Source organism: Megalobrama amblycephala, linkage group LG7 (assembly GCF_018812025.1).
Source record: "Megalobrama amblycephala isolate DHTTF-2021 linkage group LG7, ASM1881202v1, whole genome shotgun sequence".
Classification (NCBI taxonomy): Eukaryota; Metazoa; Chordata; class Actinopteri; order Cypriniformes; family Xenocyprididae; genus Megalobrama; species Megalobrama amblycephala.
This window is the reverse complement of record NC_063050.1, coordinates 27,460,594-27,480,921: the sequence shown is the minus strand read 5'-3', so window position 1 is coordinate 27,480,921 and position 20,328 is coordinate 27,460,594. Positions and strand designations below refer to the sequence as shown.

General features: G+C 36.8%; 2 protein-coding genes and 1 non-coding gene across 4 annotated transcripts; 1 reads left to right on the top strand and 2 right to left on the bottom strand.

The window, feature by feature from the left end:
- Positions 1 to 54: 54 nt before the first annotated feature.
- On the bottom strand, positions 55 to 8,266 carry dok1a (docking protein 1a). Of its 2 annotated transcripts, none has more exons than XM_048196870.1 (5): positions 8,100 to 8,266; positions 7,089 to 7,385; positions 5,301 to 5,373; positions 4,931 to 5,103; positions 55 to 2,452 (listed from the first exon to the last, which is right to left on the bottom strand). In XM_048196870.1, exons 1-5 carry the CDS (start codon positions 8,154 to 8,156, stop codon positions 1,532 to 1,534), a joined length of 1,521 nt encoding a protein of 506 aa, XP_048052827.1. In that variant the 5' UTR covers positions 8,157 to 8,266; the 3' UTR covers positions 55 to 1,531. The 2 variants fall into 2 exon arrangements, with proteins under 2 accessions (XP_048052827.1, XP_048052828.1); XM_048196871.1 differs by having other exon boundaries at positions 8,105 to 8,256.
- A 5,401-nt stretch (positions 8,267 to 13,667) lies between these two features.
- On the bottom strand, positions 13,668 to 19,017 carry paip2b (poly(A) binding protein interacting protein 2B). Its single transcript, XM_048196810.1, has 4 exons — positions 18,857 to 19,017; positions 17,567 to 17,724; positions 15,071 to 15,244; positions 13,668 to 14,374 (listed from the first exon to the last, which is right to left on the bottom strand). The coding sequence occupies exons 1-4, from the start codon at positions 18,861 to 18,863 to the stop codon at positions 14,318 to 14,320; spliced, it is 396 nt and encodes a 131-aa protein (XP_048052767.1). The 5' UTR covers positions 18,864 to 19,017; the 3' UTR covers positions 13,668 to 14,317.
- An 840-nt stretch (positions 19,018 to 19,857) lies between these two features.
- Positions 19,858 to 19,929, top strand: trnae-cuc. Its single transcript has one exon. It is a non-coding gene; the product is annotated as a tRNA-Glu (tRNA).
- The last annotated feature ends 399 nt before the right edge of the window (positions 19,930 to 20,328 follow it).

Genomic DNA, 20,328 nt, shown 5'->3' with positions numbered 1-20,328 from the left:
GAGCGGATCAAATTGACCCGCAATACAATTCCCCAAAAACAACAAAGAATCAGGTAACTTACAAACAGTAAGCGTTTAATATCAATACACACATTACAAGAAAAAACAACAACTTATGATTTATAAAAATGTTTAACTACTATTTTTTTGCAGTTTCTTTCTGCATGTCTTTTATGTGTTTGTTAGAGGTTGCATTCAAATCAAATATTACCATACTGCCCAAGCTACTTCTGAATATGATGTCTACTTCATATATATAATATGAAAACTGTGGAAATATATGGTTCAGATCACTCAAACTATATGGGAATGGGTGGATCCTTATATGGTCACAAATGGAGCCTGGATGTCATCTAGTGGAAAAGTTTGGTACTGCGTCCAAACAAAATCTTACTGAAAGCTCATTTTTTGAGATATCAACCTAAAATTTCGAACACTTGTTCAGATTTATGGTTTTGATTTCTCTCTTCTTTTCTTCTTCTTTTTTTTTTTTTTTTTTTTTTTTTTTTTGCAGTCTTAAAAAGTAAAATATGTATTTTATATAAAATATATACAATTTGTTTACATTTTCATAAACTTAAACTTCATTTCTATAATTTTTTACTTCTACAATAATCTCCCAAGTATGCTCACAACATCACAAATGAACAATTTGACATTGTTTTCATTTTGAGTCTGTACAGTTGCCATGGAACATAAAAAAACATGCAGGTCAAATTGACCCGCAAACATCAAAAGCGTAAGTGTGTGTATACACTTCGCAACACATCAGTGTATTCTCACTTTGCATGCATGTTTGACTCTAAATGAGAAAAAGTAACAAAATGTCAAGAAAAAAAATCATAGGTTAATCAGTATTTTCGACAACTCAAAAATCGAAATGGGTCAAATTGACCCCCAACATAATACAAGGGTTAACCCTCATATTGTTCCAAATCCTGTTTTCTGACTAGATCCTTGAATTACTTATTTTTTCACTGGTCTGAACTAGTCTGGTCTGCTGAGATTTTAGCCATGTGTCAGTAAAATACGCTGGATTTATCATAACAATTATTTAATTCTGCTGTGGTACATCAATGCAAATATATAAATAAAACATGTAACATATTTTGGCTTATAAAAACTATGTATATATTTACAAAACAGTTAGTTCCTGTACTTGATTCTGATTGGTCAATAGCTGTGTTTTATTCACAATAAAACACGGCTATGATCGCTTCACCCAACGGTTCTGTGTATCACTACATCCTTAGCAAAGTATACTGTTTGTTCTCAATTTATATTGTTCATTGAAGCTTATTGTATTATGTAGAAGAGTATTGTGAGAAAGAGACCTTATTGCTTACATAAATTCAAAACAATGATGTGCATCAGTGTTACACTAGAAAATTTATTTTCAGTCATTATTTCACCATGTCCGGTAGAATGGATTAATAAATTATGAAAACAGTGGGGTGGGGGAGAATAAAATTTTAAATATTAAAAATTAAAAGCTACATGTTTGTGAAGACAAATTCTATTACGGATTTAATTAAATCATTCCAAGGTCCTCAGAGACAACCTCTCGTGTTTGGCTTAGCTTCTTTTCTTCGAGAGGCTGAGGAGTTTTGGGTGGTTTGTTAACTTTGCTGTAGATGGGTTGGTTCTCATCAAGCATTTTGTTTTGTTGAGAGTTATTGCTTTGGGTTGCCTGTGTAACCTCGGGTACACTATAAATGGGCTCCTCAATCATCTGGTCACGTTTTATACTTAAGTTTAGTGTGACATGGTTATACACCTCAGAGTACACTGGTTCTTGCTGCTTGTCGTTGTTCATAATTGTCTTCGCAGGCTGACAGTCCATCGTGTCTCTAGGGTTGGCATGGACACACTTGTTAGGATTTGGGCGGATGACATCAGCAGGATCAGAATACACTGGTTCTGAATCATCACTATGATGAGATGGGAGAGGATCTTTCTTTACACTATGATGGGATTTGATGAGATCTGCTGGATCTGCATACACTGATTCATGTTTGCCTATTAAAATTGCAGGGTTTGAATACACAGGCTCAATCAAGCTTATACTGCCACTATGATCTGAGTGTGTGCTTTTTATGGAACCTGCGGTGTTTGCATATACAGCTTCAGTTGAGCCAATAGGACTCGCAGGTTTTGTTTGTACAGGATTTGAGATGGGGCTGAGATGGGGAGATGCATCTGAAGACTGAGGGCTGTTATTGCCCTCTGTATCAAGCAAAGTAAAACTTTCAGGGCGTTTGGGCAGGGGTGAGCGAGGAGAGCGAGAACGTGGAGAATGTGGCGAGTGCTTTTCTCCAGTAACGGCGAGGCTCTTCTGTTGACGAATAGCTGACTCAATAAGGCGGAGGATCTCTTCACTCTGCCTGGTCTCAAAGTTAAAGTTTCCAGGGCCGGATTCACAGCGCCTGCCTGCTTCTATAGAAAACAGCATCTGGAGAGGAATAGACAGAACGTCAAATATTTGTATGCACTATTTGAACAAAAATGTCATTGTCACGAGCAGGGCGGGCGAGAGCCGTGAGGGAACGGAGCGAGGCCGGTGACGCGAGTGATAATGAGCGTCACCTGCGAGGCGTGCCGGCCTCGAGTCTCTCACGGAGGAGCTCCGGAGGCATAAAAGGAGGAGCGACATCAGTGAAGGACGAGAGAGGACCAGGCCTGGACTTTATGTTATGTTTTATTATGTTTGTGTGGCCGGCAGACGTCCGCGAGGGTCTGCCGGCATTACTTTCGTTTTGTTCTTTGTTTATTTCTAATTAAAGTTTTGTTGAATGTTCGCCGGTTCCCGCCTCCTTCTTCCCGTATTGACGAACTTCGTTACAGTCATTTCAATGGAAAAAAAAATATAAAAATTAGGGCTGTCAAAATAACGCGTTAATTTCGATTAATTCATCTGAGAAAAAATAACGCGTAAAAAAAAATAACGCAGATTAATCCATTCCGTATTGACCTTTGAACCTGGAGCCGTTCTCGTTTGCGCGAGCTCTCCAGGTTCAAAGCGTTAAGTGTCTTCAAAGTAAGCACCGTCTTTGCACTCTCTCTACCTCACACATAATAATCTAAATCAACTGACACAATGCTAAAAGTTCGTAAGACCGAATCAATGTTTCACGAGGCGCATTCGGAGAATGTTTTTCCTGAATAACCGTTGGGTGTGAATAGTGCTCAAAAGAACGTCACCTCATTTTCTCTGACAGGCGCCCTGCACGTGCAGCTGACATAAACCGCACTTTCAGTAAACAAAAAGAAAATCCTATCTAGTGGTGAAGTGTTTTCTGTGTTGACAAATCTTTTGCGATGTCCTAATAACAGTTTGCGACCTAATGACTCATTTGAACAGATTCATTTTAATGAATCATGACAACAACTGATCTGTCCACACGGTCTATAATGAATCATTTACTCGAACAACTCTGAAATGAGAACACAAGTGTGCTTACCCCATTTAGCAAGAGTGGTTAGTAAAATTAGCCTTAATAATCCACAGTATTTTCAGGTTATTTAAATTACAATGTGTAGTAAATTAGGCCTACCTATAAAATCAGTTAGTTTAGACTGTAGTGAGGTGAAACCAGAACAAAGCAAGTTGTTGTTAGCTAGTTAGCTATTATTAGTTAATATAACTTCTAAATGCTACTTTTTAATACTTTTCAGGTTTAGCAAAAAAGCATCTTCTCTTACAAAGCTATAAAATCACTTTTTTTATTTTTTGCAAAGAGGGCAAGAAAGAATTACAGTGAGAGTGACGGGTACTTTATTGTCGGTATATTGTCAGTATTGGCTCGCAGATCACGTGGGTAGGGCACTTTTTACTGTTTGTGTGGATGACCATGTCTGTCACCACCGAAGACCATTTTTGACCCAGGAAAAACCCTGCATTGATTCATTTGAATTGAAATATTTAATACTTTCACAGCAAAAATTATGTATGTGATTAATTTAGATTAATTAATCACAGTATGTAATTAATTCGATTAAATTTTTTTATCGATTGACAGCCCTAATAAAAATGGATGTTAAGGATTAGTTCACTTTAAAATGAAATTTTTTTCTTCGCTTCAGAAGGCCTTTATTAATCCCCTGGAGCCGCGTGGAGTACGTTGATGGATGGATGCATTTTTTTCGAGCTTCAAACAGGTGGTTTCCGTTCACTGCCATTATAAAGCTTGGGCGCATTAGAAAATTTATTATTAATATAAATCCAATTGTATTCATCTGAAAGAAGAAAGTGATGGCTTGAGGGTGAGTAAATCTTGGGGTAATTTTCATTTTAAAGTGAAATAATCCTTTAATGTAAGTTCACTTACCATATACAGTTATACCATATCAAGTTTAACACACTATATCATTTTATAAAATTCTCTAAAATGTATGGATTTTGGAATATTTAACATTTAATTAAAACACATAAAAGTGTTAATATATGATATTCAACAAGAATATGTGTACAATTTACAGTATTGTTAAAAAATTTTTTTTTTTTTGAGACAGTAAAAATATGAGCCACCTTATAATTTACACTGAAAAACAGTGAAAAGATGCTTCACATAGAACCCCTCTTCAGTTAAAAAAAAAACTGTGATGGAAAAAAATATGAGATAAGAGGGAAAATGATGTTTTCCTCCCACTTTATATCATTTACATCTGGAGTTTTGCGAATGAACATAAATGCACCGAAAAGTTTAATTTTTTCCCCACCATTGTGTCCTTTTAGGGGCTCTGTATATATAATAAAATATATGTACGGTTATAAATTGCCACATATACAGAAACAAAAGTCCATCCTTGTAGTACATGAAAAATTTTAGGTTGCACCACAGCTGCCAGCATTTTGCCATGAATTTAACAGGATATTTTTTTACACATCATGATGGTCCTTCACTTTATCAAAACCATGGTTACGGCTGACCTTATCTCGCCCATAGCGGCGCAGCAGCTTGTATGGCCACTCCATGACAGTCTTCCTGGTCTCCAGATCTTGCAGTACTAGCATGTCCCCATCAGCTTGCAGCCAGTACTGTCCTTTCAGGCCACAACGAATTGAAGCCTCATTCTGCAGCACAACTACTTTAAACTCAGACACTAAAATGAAAGATGTTGAGATTAGATGATCAGAATTAATCTTAAACTTTGATTCAGAGGTCAGAGCTTATATAATTTATTTGTGTTTTAAACCAGATCTGCATGAAGATGGTTCCTCTTATAGCAAGTGGTGAGATTGGCCTTTCAGGAACATGACAGATGTTTTTCTGATACATTTGGCCTCTGTGTGTACTCACGTTGTTCTCTGGACACGTAGATCTGATTGTCCTCCATAAGTGGTACCGGCTGTGGAGCACTTTTAGTGTGTTTCTGTGACATATGAATACCATGATAAACACAAGCAGACAGGGAGTAGAGTACCCTTCAAATAACCAGCTGTGTGGTGGCAGTGGCCTGCATTTATCATTACTTTATACAACTTAAAACTATTAGATTTTTTTTCCATACATACACTACTGTTCAATGGTTTGTGGTCAGTAAGATTTTGATGTTTTTGAAAGAAGCATCTCATGCCTACCAAACCTGCATTTATTTAATCAAAAACACAGTAAAAACAGTGATATTGTGAAATATTATTACAATATAATGAAAAATTGTATTGTAAAATTGTAATATATTAAAACGGTTTAATATATTTTAAAATGTAAATGGTACATGGAATGCAGAGATGAAAATTTAGCAGCAGCCATTGCTCCAATCTTTATTGTCTGTATAATTTTTTATTATAAAAAATTCAAGTCTCTGGTGTCCTCAGAATATGTCTGTGAATTTTCAGCTCAAAATACCCCACATATAATTTATTATAGCTTGTCAAATTTGCCACTATTTGGGTGTGAGCAAAAACACTCGTTTTTGTGGGACACACGTTTTTGTGTGTGTCCCTTTAAATGTAAATAAGCTGCTGCTCCCGGTGGACATCCAACCCGGCCCACATCCTAGTGACATCAGAAGCCAGGCCCATCGCCCCGCAGCCGATTATTAAGATTTTATTGGTCATGTCAATCACAGTACTGATTGTCTACTACACCAAACACTGATCCCTAAACCTACCCGTCTCTGTAACCAATGAAAATACCTGCAGGGCAAGATTTCTGGTGAAGTGTACTAGGCATGTGACTTTTGACGTCACACTTGGATGTGGGCGGGGTTGGATGTCCAAGGCAGGCTTCAACGAGCCATACCTGGGCCATTTTCCAGAAGAGGGCTGCACTTTAACGGCTCGTGCTTCAACAACAACAAAACTGGAGAATCTCACGTAGCCAAAATATAAGAAATTGTCTGTAACGGTGTTCAGCCTTACATCATTCGAACCGGAGTCGGACACAGATGAGACTCAGGAAGAAGTTACAACTTTTAGAATGCAACTGTACGTTTCTGAATGGTTAGTGGATAAATTTATGTAGTTGCCGTGGAGTTGATTCATTCAACTCATCGACTAGCATGTACCTTCATGTTAATCTTTTGTGTAAATCCAGTGTTGAACTGACCCTTGTTTGTGTCTGGCGTAAAATGATTTGCGCAAATATATAAAACTTTCTTCGGCAAATTTCCTTCATAAATGAAATTCAACCACGGTGTTCTCAGTGGCTCAGATGCCGGGAGTCCACAGAGACTCTTACAGTGGATACAGTGTTCCAATAACAGAACATTTGTAGTGTTTTTGTTCTTTTGGCGCAGACATTGTATATCTTTAGCTGCCGCAGTGAGTAAACAGAAATGGCGGACTACTGGGTGGTATTTATGCTAACAGGGCAGATCGTCACCAGTCATTGGCGGGGCTTCCCTACATAAGAGTAGGCGGAAATCTGGAACTGCACATTTGGAGAGACTGATTATGATTTATGGGGATTATAAAAAAAGGAGTGGGTGGATTTTTACCATTATAGGCTGGTTGTTTACACACAATGTGGACACACACACCATGCAAAAGTGAATTTTGCATAATAGGTCCCCTTTAAAACAAAATCTGACTCCAAACTTTTGAACGGTAGTGTATAATATACTTGAAAAATCCAAACCCTCACCTGAAAAGCAATGTTACATATTATGTCCACCCATTCTCCACAGCTTTCTCTGTCTGCAGCAAACACTAGCCTCTTCTCCTCTGTCTCCACACAGAAGGCAGACATGTTTTCCCCTGGACAAGCCTCTGCATGAGGAGGCAGCTTGACGACACTCAAACAGTCAGCCAGACGTACAACTTTCCTCTCTGGATGTCGTCTGACCACAGTTGACCGTTCGTGAACAGCTTCTGATAATTCCAATCGTGCAATGCCATGCCGACTAGCCGGATGAAGGGCCAACCAATATCGCTTCCACTTCTGTAAATAAATCAGATATTATTACTTATATTTATAATTTCCCTAATGCATGTTTATGCAATACACCGAATGACAGTTAAATTGATCAAATTTGACAAGATCCAGTTAGATCTGATGGATGTTCATCAGGTGGAACTTGTACTTCAGGTAATGAACACACCTCTGGAAATATTGCTCACTGTTAAAAGTAAAAAGTACTCAAAGAGCACCTGGAGGTACGGATGTAGATTACTCACTCAGCCAATCCCTCATTTACCTCACATGTAATGTGTGTGTGTTTGTAAGGCAGGGCCTGAATGCAGTACAACGTAAAGTGCACTTTCATGTGGGCGTGTTTTTGTCAATGGAATGTGCCGTAATATGAAAAGCAAGACCAAGATGTGCGCACCAAGTTTCAACTTGTAGAGGCAGTCCCGTTCCATCCATCTCATACCAGAACATAACTTAACACCGGAGAGTTTATGGCGAAACAAAACACAATCAGGCTTATTTATTTATATATAACAGCCCTGCTTTGTCTGCCTAAGATTTTACAGAATAGCAATATTAAGAGTAAGATCATGGTAAACGGTTTCATTTCAGTTTCAAGACTATTTTATTTAGATCAGCTATAGAACATTTTGTATTTTTAGACTAGAGGTTGACAAACAAAAACAAACTTCTGCCTGTTTTCAGTAACACAAAATAAATGACAACGTTCCAATGATGTCTTACCTCACCATGTTTCTGATGTTGAAGGTAAACTTCACCTTGTTTCCCGTGAGTGTCCATGTCTGTTTCCTTAATCTCCGACAGCTCAAAAATTGCTTTCAAAAGTTTATCCTTTCAGAGCACAATGTGTGACCTCTTTAAACTGTTAAGACATATTACCAAACCTATAACATGAGGTAGAGTAAGAGCAAACTTAGACTCCTCCTCCTAAAGGAAAAAAAGACAACCACTGTTTGATTTACAGCAATGTTCACTTGATATCTGAAAACATTTGAATGGTTTTCTTGTTTCCTCAACATTTACAGCTCATATGGGCCTAATCAATGTATAAACATCAAAAAGCTGGATAACCATGGCATGTTAAAAAGCTTTATAAAAAATGGATAGCCATGAGATAGACTTTTTAATAAAGTGCCAAGGTTATCCAGCTTTGTGATGTTTATTTATACATTGATTGAGGCCATAATAAAACCATTCAAATGTATAATTGTGAAAAAGTGAATATTGCTTTTTTAATTTGTTGTTTTTCTACACTAATAAAAGATGGTTCTTAAAGGTTCTTTACATGTAGTAACAGTTCTATTTAGAACTGTATCGTCTTTAAGAACCCTTTACATGCTGAAATGGTTCTTTGTGTTAGAGTTTAGGGTTCTTTTTCCCACCTTTTTGTTTTTCAAATTACTGTCAAAGCCACTTCATTACTGATTTTTTGGAGCTCAGCCATCCAGTTACAGACTGTCAACACACTCTCAACAAGTAAATTATTTATTTCTTAAAACGTCTATAAATTTTAACTTAAGTTGTTACTGCTCTTTTTAGTTTAACATAACATGTAAGTTAGTGTGAGCAGCTCTATTCAGGTAATGATACTTATCTTCTCTTCTTCCGCTAAGTATTAAAATAAAAAGATTATTTATAACACCATTAGTGGTATAGCACTTTCAAAGCATGGTTCCTTATGGAACATTATAAAAAGGGTTCTGCTATTGTTACAAGCTGAAGAACCCAATTTGGTACTGTTTAGAACCATTCTTCTTAACCCTTAAATTCATGACTGTTTCGCCTATCATTCTTACATATTCGGGTCTTTATCGACCCGGATCTATATCCAACACGGAAGGATCTGTACCTCTCGCGATAATATAAAACTCCTCTGATATCAGAGTAACAATTACAGAAGAATAAAATAAATCATATTTTGTTACCTTTTGGAGCTTGAAAGGGCTCTGTTTGAGCAGATGTTTTATGCCATCATCACTGTCCTCGTCGGAGCTCATTTCCCAGTAAATTCAGCAAATAATGGGATAGTTTTATGTTTGAGGTTACGAATATGAGCCCATTCGCGATCTCAAACGTATTCTCAAAACTATATAATTTTCAACATCTTCAAAATCAATATTTCGATCGCTAACAGCTTCACCAGATCCATCCAGTGACAGCTACAGTCATATTTGATACTCGCTCTGCAGTAAATCCCTGAGCCAATTCATGTTTTTCTTATTTCGTTTTCTGTCTGAATGAGTCGTCACTTCAGCATTGTGTATCAGACATTGCCACCTTGTGGAATAAAGGTGAATTGAATATACATACACTCATACACACATCGGGTCGTTAGCGACCCTATACAATTTTTACAAAAAAACAAAACAAAAATAGGCATTCTTTTATAATTTTATGATTTTTTTCTTGTTATATTCTTTATAATGAATTGATTGAGGAATACCAAGAAGGTTGATGTCTAAAGGAGGAGGGTAGTGAATGACGTCCCGGGTCACTAAAGACCCGAGGTATTCATTTAAGGGTTAAGAGTGTGGTAACTGTTCTATTTAGAATTGTATCGTCCTGAAGAACCCTTTATATGCTAAAATGGTTCTTTATGTTAGAGTTTAGGGTTCTTTATTCTCGCCTTTTCATTACTGATTTTCTGGAGCTCAGCCATTCAATTACACAGTCTTTCAGCACACTCTCAACAGGTAAATTATTTATTTCTTAAAATGTCTCTAATCATATTTAAGACCAGGCAGAAAAAACTAAATTAATAAATGATATATAAAAAGCAATATTAATAATACTAATATGAAGATGCAGATATACTAAAAGTGATGAAAATAAACTTATTAAAAAGGTTATTTATAACACCAATTAATAAAGTCCTATAGCACTTTCAAAGCATGGTTCTTTATGGAACCTTATATAACGGGTTCTATTTAGCACCAGAAAGGGTTCTGTTATTGTTACAAGCTGAAGAACCTCAATTTGATACTGTTTAGAACCATTTTTCTATGTTGAACCCTTGACCATATGGTACCTTCACTTTATACTCCACCATAAACAGGTGGATATTAAATAAACATATATGTAAGGCTGGAAGCTTACGCTGCTATTTTGAACCAATAATCGGAAACAAAAAGCAGTTGAAGGATGACGTGCATAATTCAGTTATTTATCTGACTCCAATATAATTAATCTGACTCCATTAAAGTTGTTGTTATTTTTACCTCTTATTCATTAAAAGTAAAAGTCTTTCTTTGTATTGATAGGAAAACGTAGGATTTAACCTGAACGTTTAGATAATGAAAGTTACAATAAATTTAGCTTTCAACATTATCAGTTACAAAAGGAAAGATTCTTAAAACCTTTAAAGCAGGCAAAGTTATTTATTATGTTACATATTTAAATATACAGACAGTAGAATGGAACAACATACTGTATAGAAAACTTAGTTGTAACAAATAATGCACTGCTGTGCAGAAGAGGCCGTAAAAGCCTTTCTTGTATTCAGAGGTTACGCACCGGTGTGCGGGAGTGGCAGGGTTAAAGCCTTTCTCCCAGAACAACAGTTACCTTTCCTTCTTATACCCTGAGCAAAGCATTGTTATACATGAGTGGAATACCAACACCAAAACCAACTGACAGGAAACCACAAGATATGGCAAATGGGTGGTGATCAAGAGGGGGAGAAGTACATTAGCATACTCTCCTCAATACATGTTTAAGCAATACCTAGATTGTACATTAGGATACTTCAGTGTCTCCATTAAGTACACTACCATTCAGTTCAGTTTATAAGCTGTCAGATGAGACCAAACATGACATAGTGAGAAAACACTAGTAGATAAATAGCATGTAGTTGAAAGCATATATGCCATGTGAAGCAAACGGTACAGATGAGGTGTGTTGAGGTGTAAACGACTCTGTCTCTCCAAACAGAACCATCCTGTGCCTGGAGTGTCCCAACAGTCCTCAATCAGCATATTGATGAATCCCTCGCACTAGATAGGCATTAGCATACTGTGATGATAAAGGCCATTGTGCCATGTTTAATTCACATGTATACCTTTTTAAAGGGATTTCTGAAGTACTAGGGCAGTAAAGAGTTCTACCCTTGCTCAGCCCTACATATAAGATACACTTCAAATATGTTTAAGATTTAAACCATTATTTAAATCTCTTTATTCAGGAAGGAATGGCTTTGTTGTGAGCCTTCATTGATTGACCCAAAGAGATTCATTTGTGAAATATGCCTTACATTGTAGCTCCAAAGTATTTTCGCAGTAGCTCCAAAGAGTAGCTTTTAATATTTCAGAGGCCTTGCAATTCAAAAAGTTATTAAATAAACTGAAACTTGTGCACTATTTGCTAAATTGGTCATTTTTTAAAATTTATTATTAATAATATCTGACAGCATTTTCATTTGGTGAGAAATTTTACCATATCATTCAGCGCACATTTTTCACCATCCAATGTATCTGCTTTTATATTTACACCATTATATTTACACCACTTTTAATCAAAAATTTAATTTACCATTAAATATACTCCCCCCCCCCCCAAACACAACAGAATTCTTTTAAAAAAATAAAAAAAATCTTTAGAGGGGTATTTAGTCCCATTGTACCCCAATAATTAACTACTTTACAACTGAATTTATGTGAACGCAAGGTTACACAGGAAACAACTCGGATATAGTGACACAAAATATGAACATTTTACATTTTAAAGCATTTAAAATATGGTATTTTTCTTTGATGGCATAAAACACAAAACAATTGTTATTACATAGCTGGCTACAATCTTCCCGTACAGTCTCCAAACCACATATCAGAAGTATGTACATGCTCAGACTGGCACACAGACATAAACTCATGCAGCCTCACTGACACACACAGTATTATCTAATGTGTTACAGTTAGCAACAGTCTAAAAACAGTCAGTCATTCATTCACATAAACATATATTTCCTATATTACTTAAAGGATCAAGTAACCTGCCAACACCCTCTCTGAAATCATTCAATTGTTGCATCAAATGCCTGAGTTTTCTGATAGCATGAAATACCCATATACCCCAGTGTGTCCTCTTGATCAGCACCTCATCTGGGTTGCTCTGCATATCTTCTGTTCCACACCACTCTTCTACAGACCTCCAGTCAAATATATACTGTAAGGGAATCCTGGGAGGAAAAAAAAACTAATGCAAAACAACAGTTATGGTAAAAAGATCTGCTCGCATATATAAACCGTGTGGAAAGTATCAGAACAGGACCTATGGGACAACATATCTTAATTTATAAAAACATGGTAAATGACCTTAACAGAAAATTGAAAACTTATATAACCCTAAACAGATTATGAACATCTTAAGGGATAAAAAAAAACAGCAAATAAACCATAGAAGTGAGAAACTGGTGCAGCACTCTAAAAATAATTTAAAAAAAAATGTTAATATGAAATACTCTTTTCCCTTAAAGAGTACAAAACAATGCATACCCCTTGTTCCAAAAGGTGGGGCAGTTTCACTATGACAGTGTTTGATTAAGCAACACCTGGTCAATCTGTTTGCACAGTTATACCTGGATAAACCAAATAGTGCTCTAAGCAAATACATACAAAAATGTAAATACTCATACACAAAAAAATTTGCCTTCTGAGTGGCTTTGGACTCATTTTTAGGCTAGCCAGTCGATTGAGTAACCATGAGGTTACAGACACTGGGAAAATCCCTCATTTCAATGGAGTCATCAAGAATCCTGCCAGAAACAAGAACAGCTACTGCTAACAATTTACAATATATGGCATCAGTCAAATAAAAAAAACAAAAAAACAATGATGTGACATTCAAATGCAAGAAAATAAAATTTTGAAAGAAACCCATTTTGTAGCAGTATGCTTTATAATTTAATTTTCATTATTGCAATAATTATTCAGCTCACCAATTGATGCATTTAAACCTCTGTAGGCGCAAAAATCTCAAAATAACAAATGACCAACCTGGTGTGCATGAAGCAGTGTAACATCTCACCAGTCTAATACTGCTATCTACCCTGACAGCAGTCAAAAACATTAAACATAACAGACCAAAGAGGCCTTTTTTTGTTCAAGTTAAAATTGTAATATGCTCATCTGGTGTTCTTGACAGCATGTTATAGTCAAAACAAAACAATGGCTCCATTATGCTACAGCATTTAATGAAGAAGTAAAACTTTGGGTTGAGAACTGTCAAGATTGAAGTTTAGTTTACATGACATTGAAAGCACAAACACAACAAAACATCATGGGACAGAACAAGATGTCCAAGAGGGAACCTGCTTGTTTTATTTGATTTTTTTCCATTTTTGTTAATGCATGTTGCACACTGTGACAGAACTTCAACGGAGGAAGGAGAAAAGAAACAGGAAAAATGTTTCTGTGAAAATCCCTCAAAAGTTGTCAGCTGCCACCAGTTCATCAGTCCATCAAAGAATGGTCCACCTGTCAACGGTCCTTTTACTGTCAGGTTTCCTTTGTCCCAGCCCTTCCCCTCCCACTCTTATGACACACACCTCCTCGCCAAACTTCCTCTTAAAGAAAATAAAAGAGAAGACAGGAAAAAAGAAAATGGCAATGACACGGGGACAAACTGCTAGTCACTATCACAATAGTGGAACTCACATAACTGTTCCTCTGAGATTAATACAAAGATCTTCCAGGAGAACTAGTCGCAATCTGCAGCGGTCCAATAGGAACATTACACTGAGTAACCCGCCCACATTATACATGGAGACAGACGGAAATAAAAAGCTTATAGAAGAGCATCCAGCACCCCCCCCTCCCCCCAACCCACAAGCCCCACCCCATCAAGCCCCACACAACCCCAGGAAGATTGAAGTATGTGTGAGGGTGACCCCCGGCCACCAGCGGTCACATAAAGTCTCTATAAAGGAGCCCCTAACTGGAGGGTCTCTAGTATTTCACTCCTGGAACAAACTCCTTGGCCTCTGGGTTCAAGCTGCTCTTGCGCTGAGAAAGAAAAGAGATGAAGTACATATGAGTACAATATCACAAAAGCTTATTTGAGGTCTACAAAGTGGTTTCCTTTCAGGAAGGATGTGAGATTACATTACATCTTAAAGGATTAGTTCACTTGAGAATTAAAATTTTGATAATTTACTCACCCCCATGTCATCCAAGAAGCTCATGTCTTGCTTTCTTCAGTCGAAAAGAAATTAAGGTTGAGGAAAACATTTCAGGATTTTTTTTCCATTCAGTGGACTTCAGTGGGGTACAATGGATTGAAGGTGCAAATTGCAGCTTCAAAGGGCTCTACATGATCCCAGACAAGGAATAAGGGTCTTATCTAGCAAAATGATCGGTCATAGTCTAAAAAAACTAAATAAAATTAAAAAAAAAAAATAAAAAATGTATATACTTGTATATGTATATAAAATGTATATACTTTTTAACCACAAATTCTCATCTTGCACTGCTCTGTGATCCACCACACATTACGTATCCCACTCAAGTCCATTATATGGAGAAAAATCCTGGAATGTTTTACTCAAAAACCTTAATTTCTTTTTGACTGAAGAAAGAAAGACATGAACATCTTGGATGACATGGGGGTGAGTAAATTATCAGGAAATTTTTATTCAGAAGTGAACTAATCCTTTAATAACTATAAATCAAGCTTCAAATCATTATGCCGTTAACACTTACTGCAATGTCTTCGGCGTTTCCGTCACTGACCGACAACCCGCTAAGCTGCTGTTGGATCTGCCCTACTCCAGCGGGAAGGTCTCTGGCAGGAATGAACCAATCCTGATCCTCCTCCTCCAACATCTCCTGAAAACAGCGTTCAAGAAACTCCTGCTCCAAGAGTTCCTCCTCCACCTGCAGCAAGGCATCAGAGCCATTAAAATGTGTGTATGAATTTTAAGGTGCCCCTTTTCAAGAGTCATTATGGTAAAACTCGCTGTACAGTTAAAGATGAAGACAAACACAGCAAATGGATGTAAAAACAAATTAAATTGCAAATGTGAATACAAATCAGACTGTACTAGATGTAATGTCAGACAGTGTGGAGCGCTAGTCCACCACATTCAAATGTACACTTTCAGTCAGTCCCTCCATTTTTTCATGATCTTTTTTTTTTTTTTTTTTTTTTTTTGGTGATGCTTCATAATTTGCCATTTCACTGCAAAATAAATGCAAAAAAATAAAAATAAAAATCTTGAACTATACCTATTTTAACTAAAGTGGTAATGCATTTTTTTCACAAGTATACAGATGTTGTGCATGTTATGTTATGTCAAAATGTCCACCTTGCCGGTTATGTCTTAACTGAATAAACAGTTTTTGGAAAACAAACAGCTTTGGATCCACGCATTACCATAGGTCTTAAAGGTGACAGAAACCTAATATACCCACTACTGTCTGAGTCATTCACGTTAAACAACAACAGGGGAAGGAAAAAAAATAATAAAAAAAATAAAAATCACTACTCTAAAGCACTGTTTGTATCTGTATCGTTTTATTACTTTAATTACTGACTTTTTAACTTGAGAACTTTTTTCTTATATTAGGCAAGTATTGTTTGCTGTGGTTTGCTCAGAAGATTTGTCACACTGCCCACACAAAGTGACTATGTTATTAAAGCTAGATAGTACACCACTAGCTATCTGATAACCTAACAGTTTTGAAATAAGTATTATTATTTTTCCAGATTTGTGAAGACTAGTCTGTGCACCACACTCCCCCTTTTCAAGTCTGAAAAAAAATTGTCCATAGGTTGTTTTAAAGTATCAGCATTATTAACGGTTCAAAACAAATTACATTAGGTAATAGACACAAGTTATTAGACTCCCTTGTAATTTACGCTCTTTATATTTGACTTTATATTGCCTATTATTATTCTTCCTGCTGCTGTTATAAAACTAAGAAAACATCTTAATTGTTGTAAAGATTAAAGTGACCCATTACGCAATTTTAAAGGGTCCTAATTTTATTTTGGAGGTATCCTACAATAGATTTACATGCATTCAGGGTCAAAAAACTAATTTTCTCATAATACACATTGCACATCACCTCAATTCTCAGTCTGAAAACAGTTTGTTCTGAGATTCAGTCTCTCTAAAGCCAACCTTACTGCCAGCCAACTCTGCTTTGAAGACCCAGTCTGTTGTGATTGGTCTACCACTTACAACAGCGCATGTTGGAAATTAAACGTCCATTACCATTATCTGAATTTCAGCCCTCCACAGCACCTGATACACTGTGATACGAACAGTAAAGATGCCGTCAGTTTTTCTGTGTCAATTCCAGCGTGAATTCTCATCCTTTTTTTGACCTTGGATGCATGTAAACCTATTGTAGGAGACCTCCAAAACAAAATTAGGAACCTTCAAAATAGCATAATAGGGACACTTTAACAGCCATTCATTCAAATTAAAATGTTTATTGCACCAAATATTCATTCAATTCGTCTTATGGAATAAAGTCATAAAGGTTTGCAACAACATGAGGTTGAGTAAAACAATTTACAACATGAACAGAATTTTTGAATCCTATTAACGCTGCCTTCATGTGCTAGCAGAAATTTCCCACTTCCAAAGTTGCGATTGCGAGTGTCGCATTCAAGTGCTTTGTTGTGGGAAAGAACAGGAATCATGGAGGACACTAGGCTTATTCTTGCCTATTTATTGGGAAAATATTAAACCCAAAATGATGTTTAGTGTCCCATTCATTGACAACCATATAAACATTCACCACGCTACCTAGATAGTCAGCTTACTGAAAATTCTTAAATTTCAGGTAAATATAAGCTATTTTCGCAGTGTATAAAACATACAATACGCTTCAAATGAATATTTATATATGGAAATATGCACTACTTTAACGACAAGATGAAGCTTTAACGCGATGAAGAAAAGAACAGCAGTCACAGCAGCAACCGTTCTCCCCTCTGTCATGTTTAAAGTTTATGGCCCGCCCAACTCAGGAACTTGCATATCAAAATTATTCCTGTGCTTCCCAGTCAAAAAAAAAAAAAAAAAAAAGTCTTTAGAAGGCGTTCATGTCCAATTATTTAACTAGGAAATGCATATTTGCGATAACTCCAATAGCACATGAAGGCAGCATAAGTAGTATACATACAGACAAAGCACACAGAAACATTCTCTTCTGTGTTCAGAAGAGAAGCAGGTCCACTCTGACCTGTCTATTGTACTCCTCCTCGTTCTCCATCCACATGTACTCCGCAAAGGGGTTGGCGTCCCCCTCCTTGTGTCCATTTACAACATTCTCATCCTTCCCTTGCCCGTTGCCTCCTCCTGGTGTCTTTGCTACCTCTGGACTGTTAATATCAGCAGGTTCTGTGGGTGTAAAATGCAATGTTAATACTCAACCAAGTACATACTACCCCAGAACACACATTAAAGTCATTCCAATGAACATAAGTGAGACTTTTGGGACACTGAGTACAACTAGTTACAGGCATTAGTAAAGCCTCACTCATTATGGTGCCCGTGCTAAATTAATTATTTAATAAGTATATAAACATAATACATAAGCAAATGTAATTTTCAGTCATTGTTAACCACAGCAAGAACGATTCGTCCCTCTGTGTTTGGATCACATTCTCTCGCGCACGAACACGAAACTTGCAAGCAAATTAAGACGTTTTATATCACAAACTAAAGGCACAGTAACGTTTATTAAGCTCTACTAATACCCGCGACGCGACACAGTGCATAACGCACATGGTTTAAATATTATGTAACTATCTGTTACTATCTATCACTGTGTGTTGCATAAATGAGACAAAGAGGAGGTCAGTCGACACCATCTTTCTCCACATGGATTTGATTCATTGTAACGTGAGGCCTGGCTAAAGCTCCAGGGATAACTAATTATAGTACAAACCATTAAAGTCTGACATTAAAACAGCTGCCCTTTGTTGAATTTATTTCCTGCCTTCGCATAATAAAGTTAAACAATAGTTGTAACTTCACGCTTGGCGAGAGCGTATATTGTGTAGCTATGCGTGTTAGCTCGAGCCACGAGCGAGCCGTAATAACAACAGCGGTCTTTCCTCGTGAAAAACAAGGTTGCTTGACCTAACAGAGGACCAATTAATGGCTATTTGGCTTCCTGGCCTAAACTGATACTAGTTGTGTTACATAGTTAGTTTTAAAGGCATTAGTGTAGTAACTGAAGAAACACGACGGGTGCGCGAGTTAGCCTCACGACTGCATCACATTCACTTCACTAGGCCTCCATGTACACTGCGCTTTACACAAACTCTGCCAAGTGAGCATTTCTGGCCTTAATCTGCTTCATACCGCATGTTAAATATGTTAATTTACTTATATTTGGCTACTCCACGCATTTAGCGATGGCTACCATTTCACAAAACAAAGAGAGAGAGAGCAGCATACCGCATTTACAAAGTCAAAAAATTAAACACGGCCCCTTTCAAAGATTTGAACTATTAAGTGTACTTACCCGGCATTGTAACGCTTCTGTCCCTCTAACTATCACCAAATAAGTCGACTAAAAGAGGTAATTTTCCTGTTTGCAACGACACCGTTACCTGGCTAGATTTCAAGCCTACGTCAGAGTGCTCATGTGGGCCTTTCAAACAAACATGTCGCGCGCGCCTCCTGTCGGTCATCATCGGTATTTCAAAAGCTCAGCTGTAACGTTTGATTATTGGATTACTGCAGGTCTTGCAACCTAGTTTGTAACACTGTCAGTGTAAAGTGAACAGGTGTACGACAATGCCCGCATGTTTTAAAAATAAATTCAAATATTAATCTTCTAAATTGACCCTTTTTTGGGTTTTTACCCATAATATAATTAAATAGTCAATTAAAAAAAAAATGTAGCCTATAGATCTTCATAAATTGGTAATTTAATTTAATAAAAAAATATATGTATTTATTGTGGAAGGCATCATAAATGTGAGAGGGATATATCAACATTCAGTAGAAAAATACTTGGTTTCACGCCAACGTCTCTTTGCCTGTACTTGAAGGTGGTTTGGATAGGACCAAGTAGTTAAATTCCTATAAAGAGAACATTAGCAGTTTAAAAATCCTGTCAAAATGCGAATGTATAGTATGGCCATGCGTTCGATTTCCACTGAATGGACAGATAAAATATTGTGTATCTTTGATGCACTGCAGTTCGTTTAGTGTGGATAAATCATCATGCGATAGGCTTTAGCCTCTTATAAAAATTTAGTGTCATTAACCCAGATTTGAATCTGATATACACGTGTTTAAAAATAGATAGAACCCATGTGATTAAAAAGTATTTAGTGCAGCAGACACACTTGTGAAAGCGAACCGAACCAAAAAAGAAAATGCAGCACTGAAACAAATTATGTGCCTGTTTCGGAAAGATCTGCAAACACCCTAAAATCCAAATGATCAAATATTAGTTGTCCATTAAAATGACAAAATATCATACTGCTGCTGTATTTGTTACTTCGATTATAGCACTCCCTGGTGGTCTAGTGGTTAGGATTCGGCGCTCTCACCGCCGCGGCCCGGGTTCGATTCCCGGTCAGGGAATGTACATTTTTAAAAATGTTTTGGGTGTGTTGTTTGCCTATATGTGAGTGATGGTAGAAGAGTCTGCTAAGCAAATATGAGCGGATTTAGGTCAAGTTGAGTGCATTTTGGTGTAGCTTATAGTAGAAATAATATTCCCTCTGTCACAGCTCTAAAATCTCACTTGCGTTGTAGAGGTCTGTTTAAACTTGGTGAATCAAACAAACAAATATGGTGCTCTTTTGTTCTTCTACAGCGCCCCCTACTCACTAATTCTTTCATTATATAGGAAAAATGCATAAATTCAAATGTATTTTTCAGTTTTCTCTGTGTATGTGTTCCATAGAAGAAAAAACACCATGCGATTTGAAGATAAAAAAGTGTAAATAATTTAACTCTTTAAAACTGTGATTTTGGTTT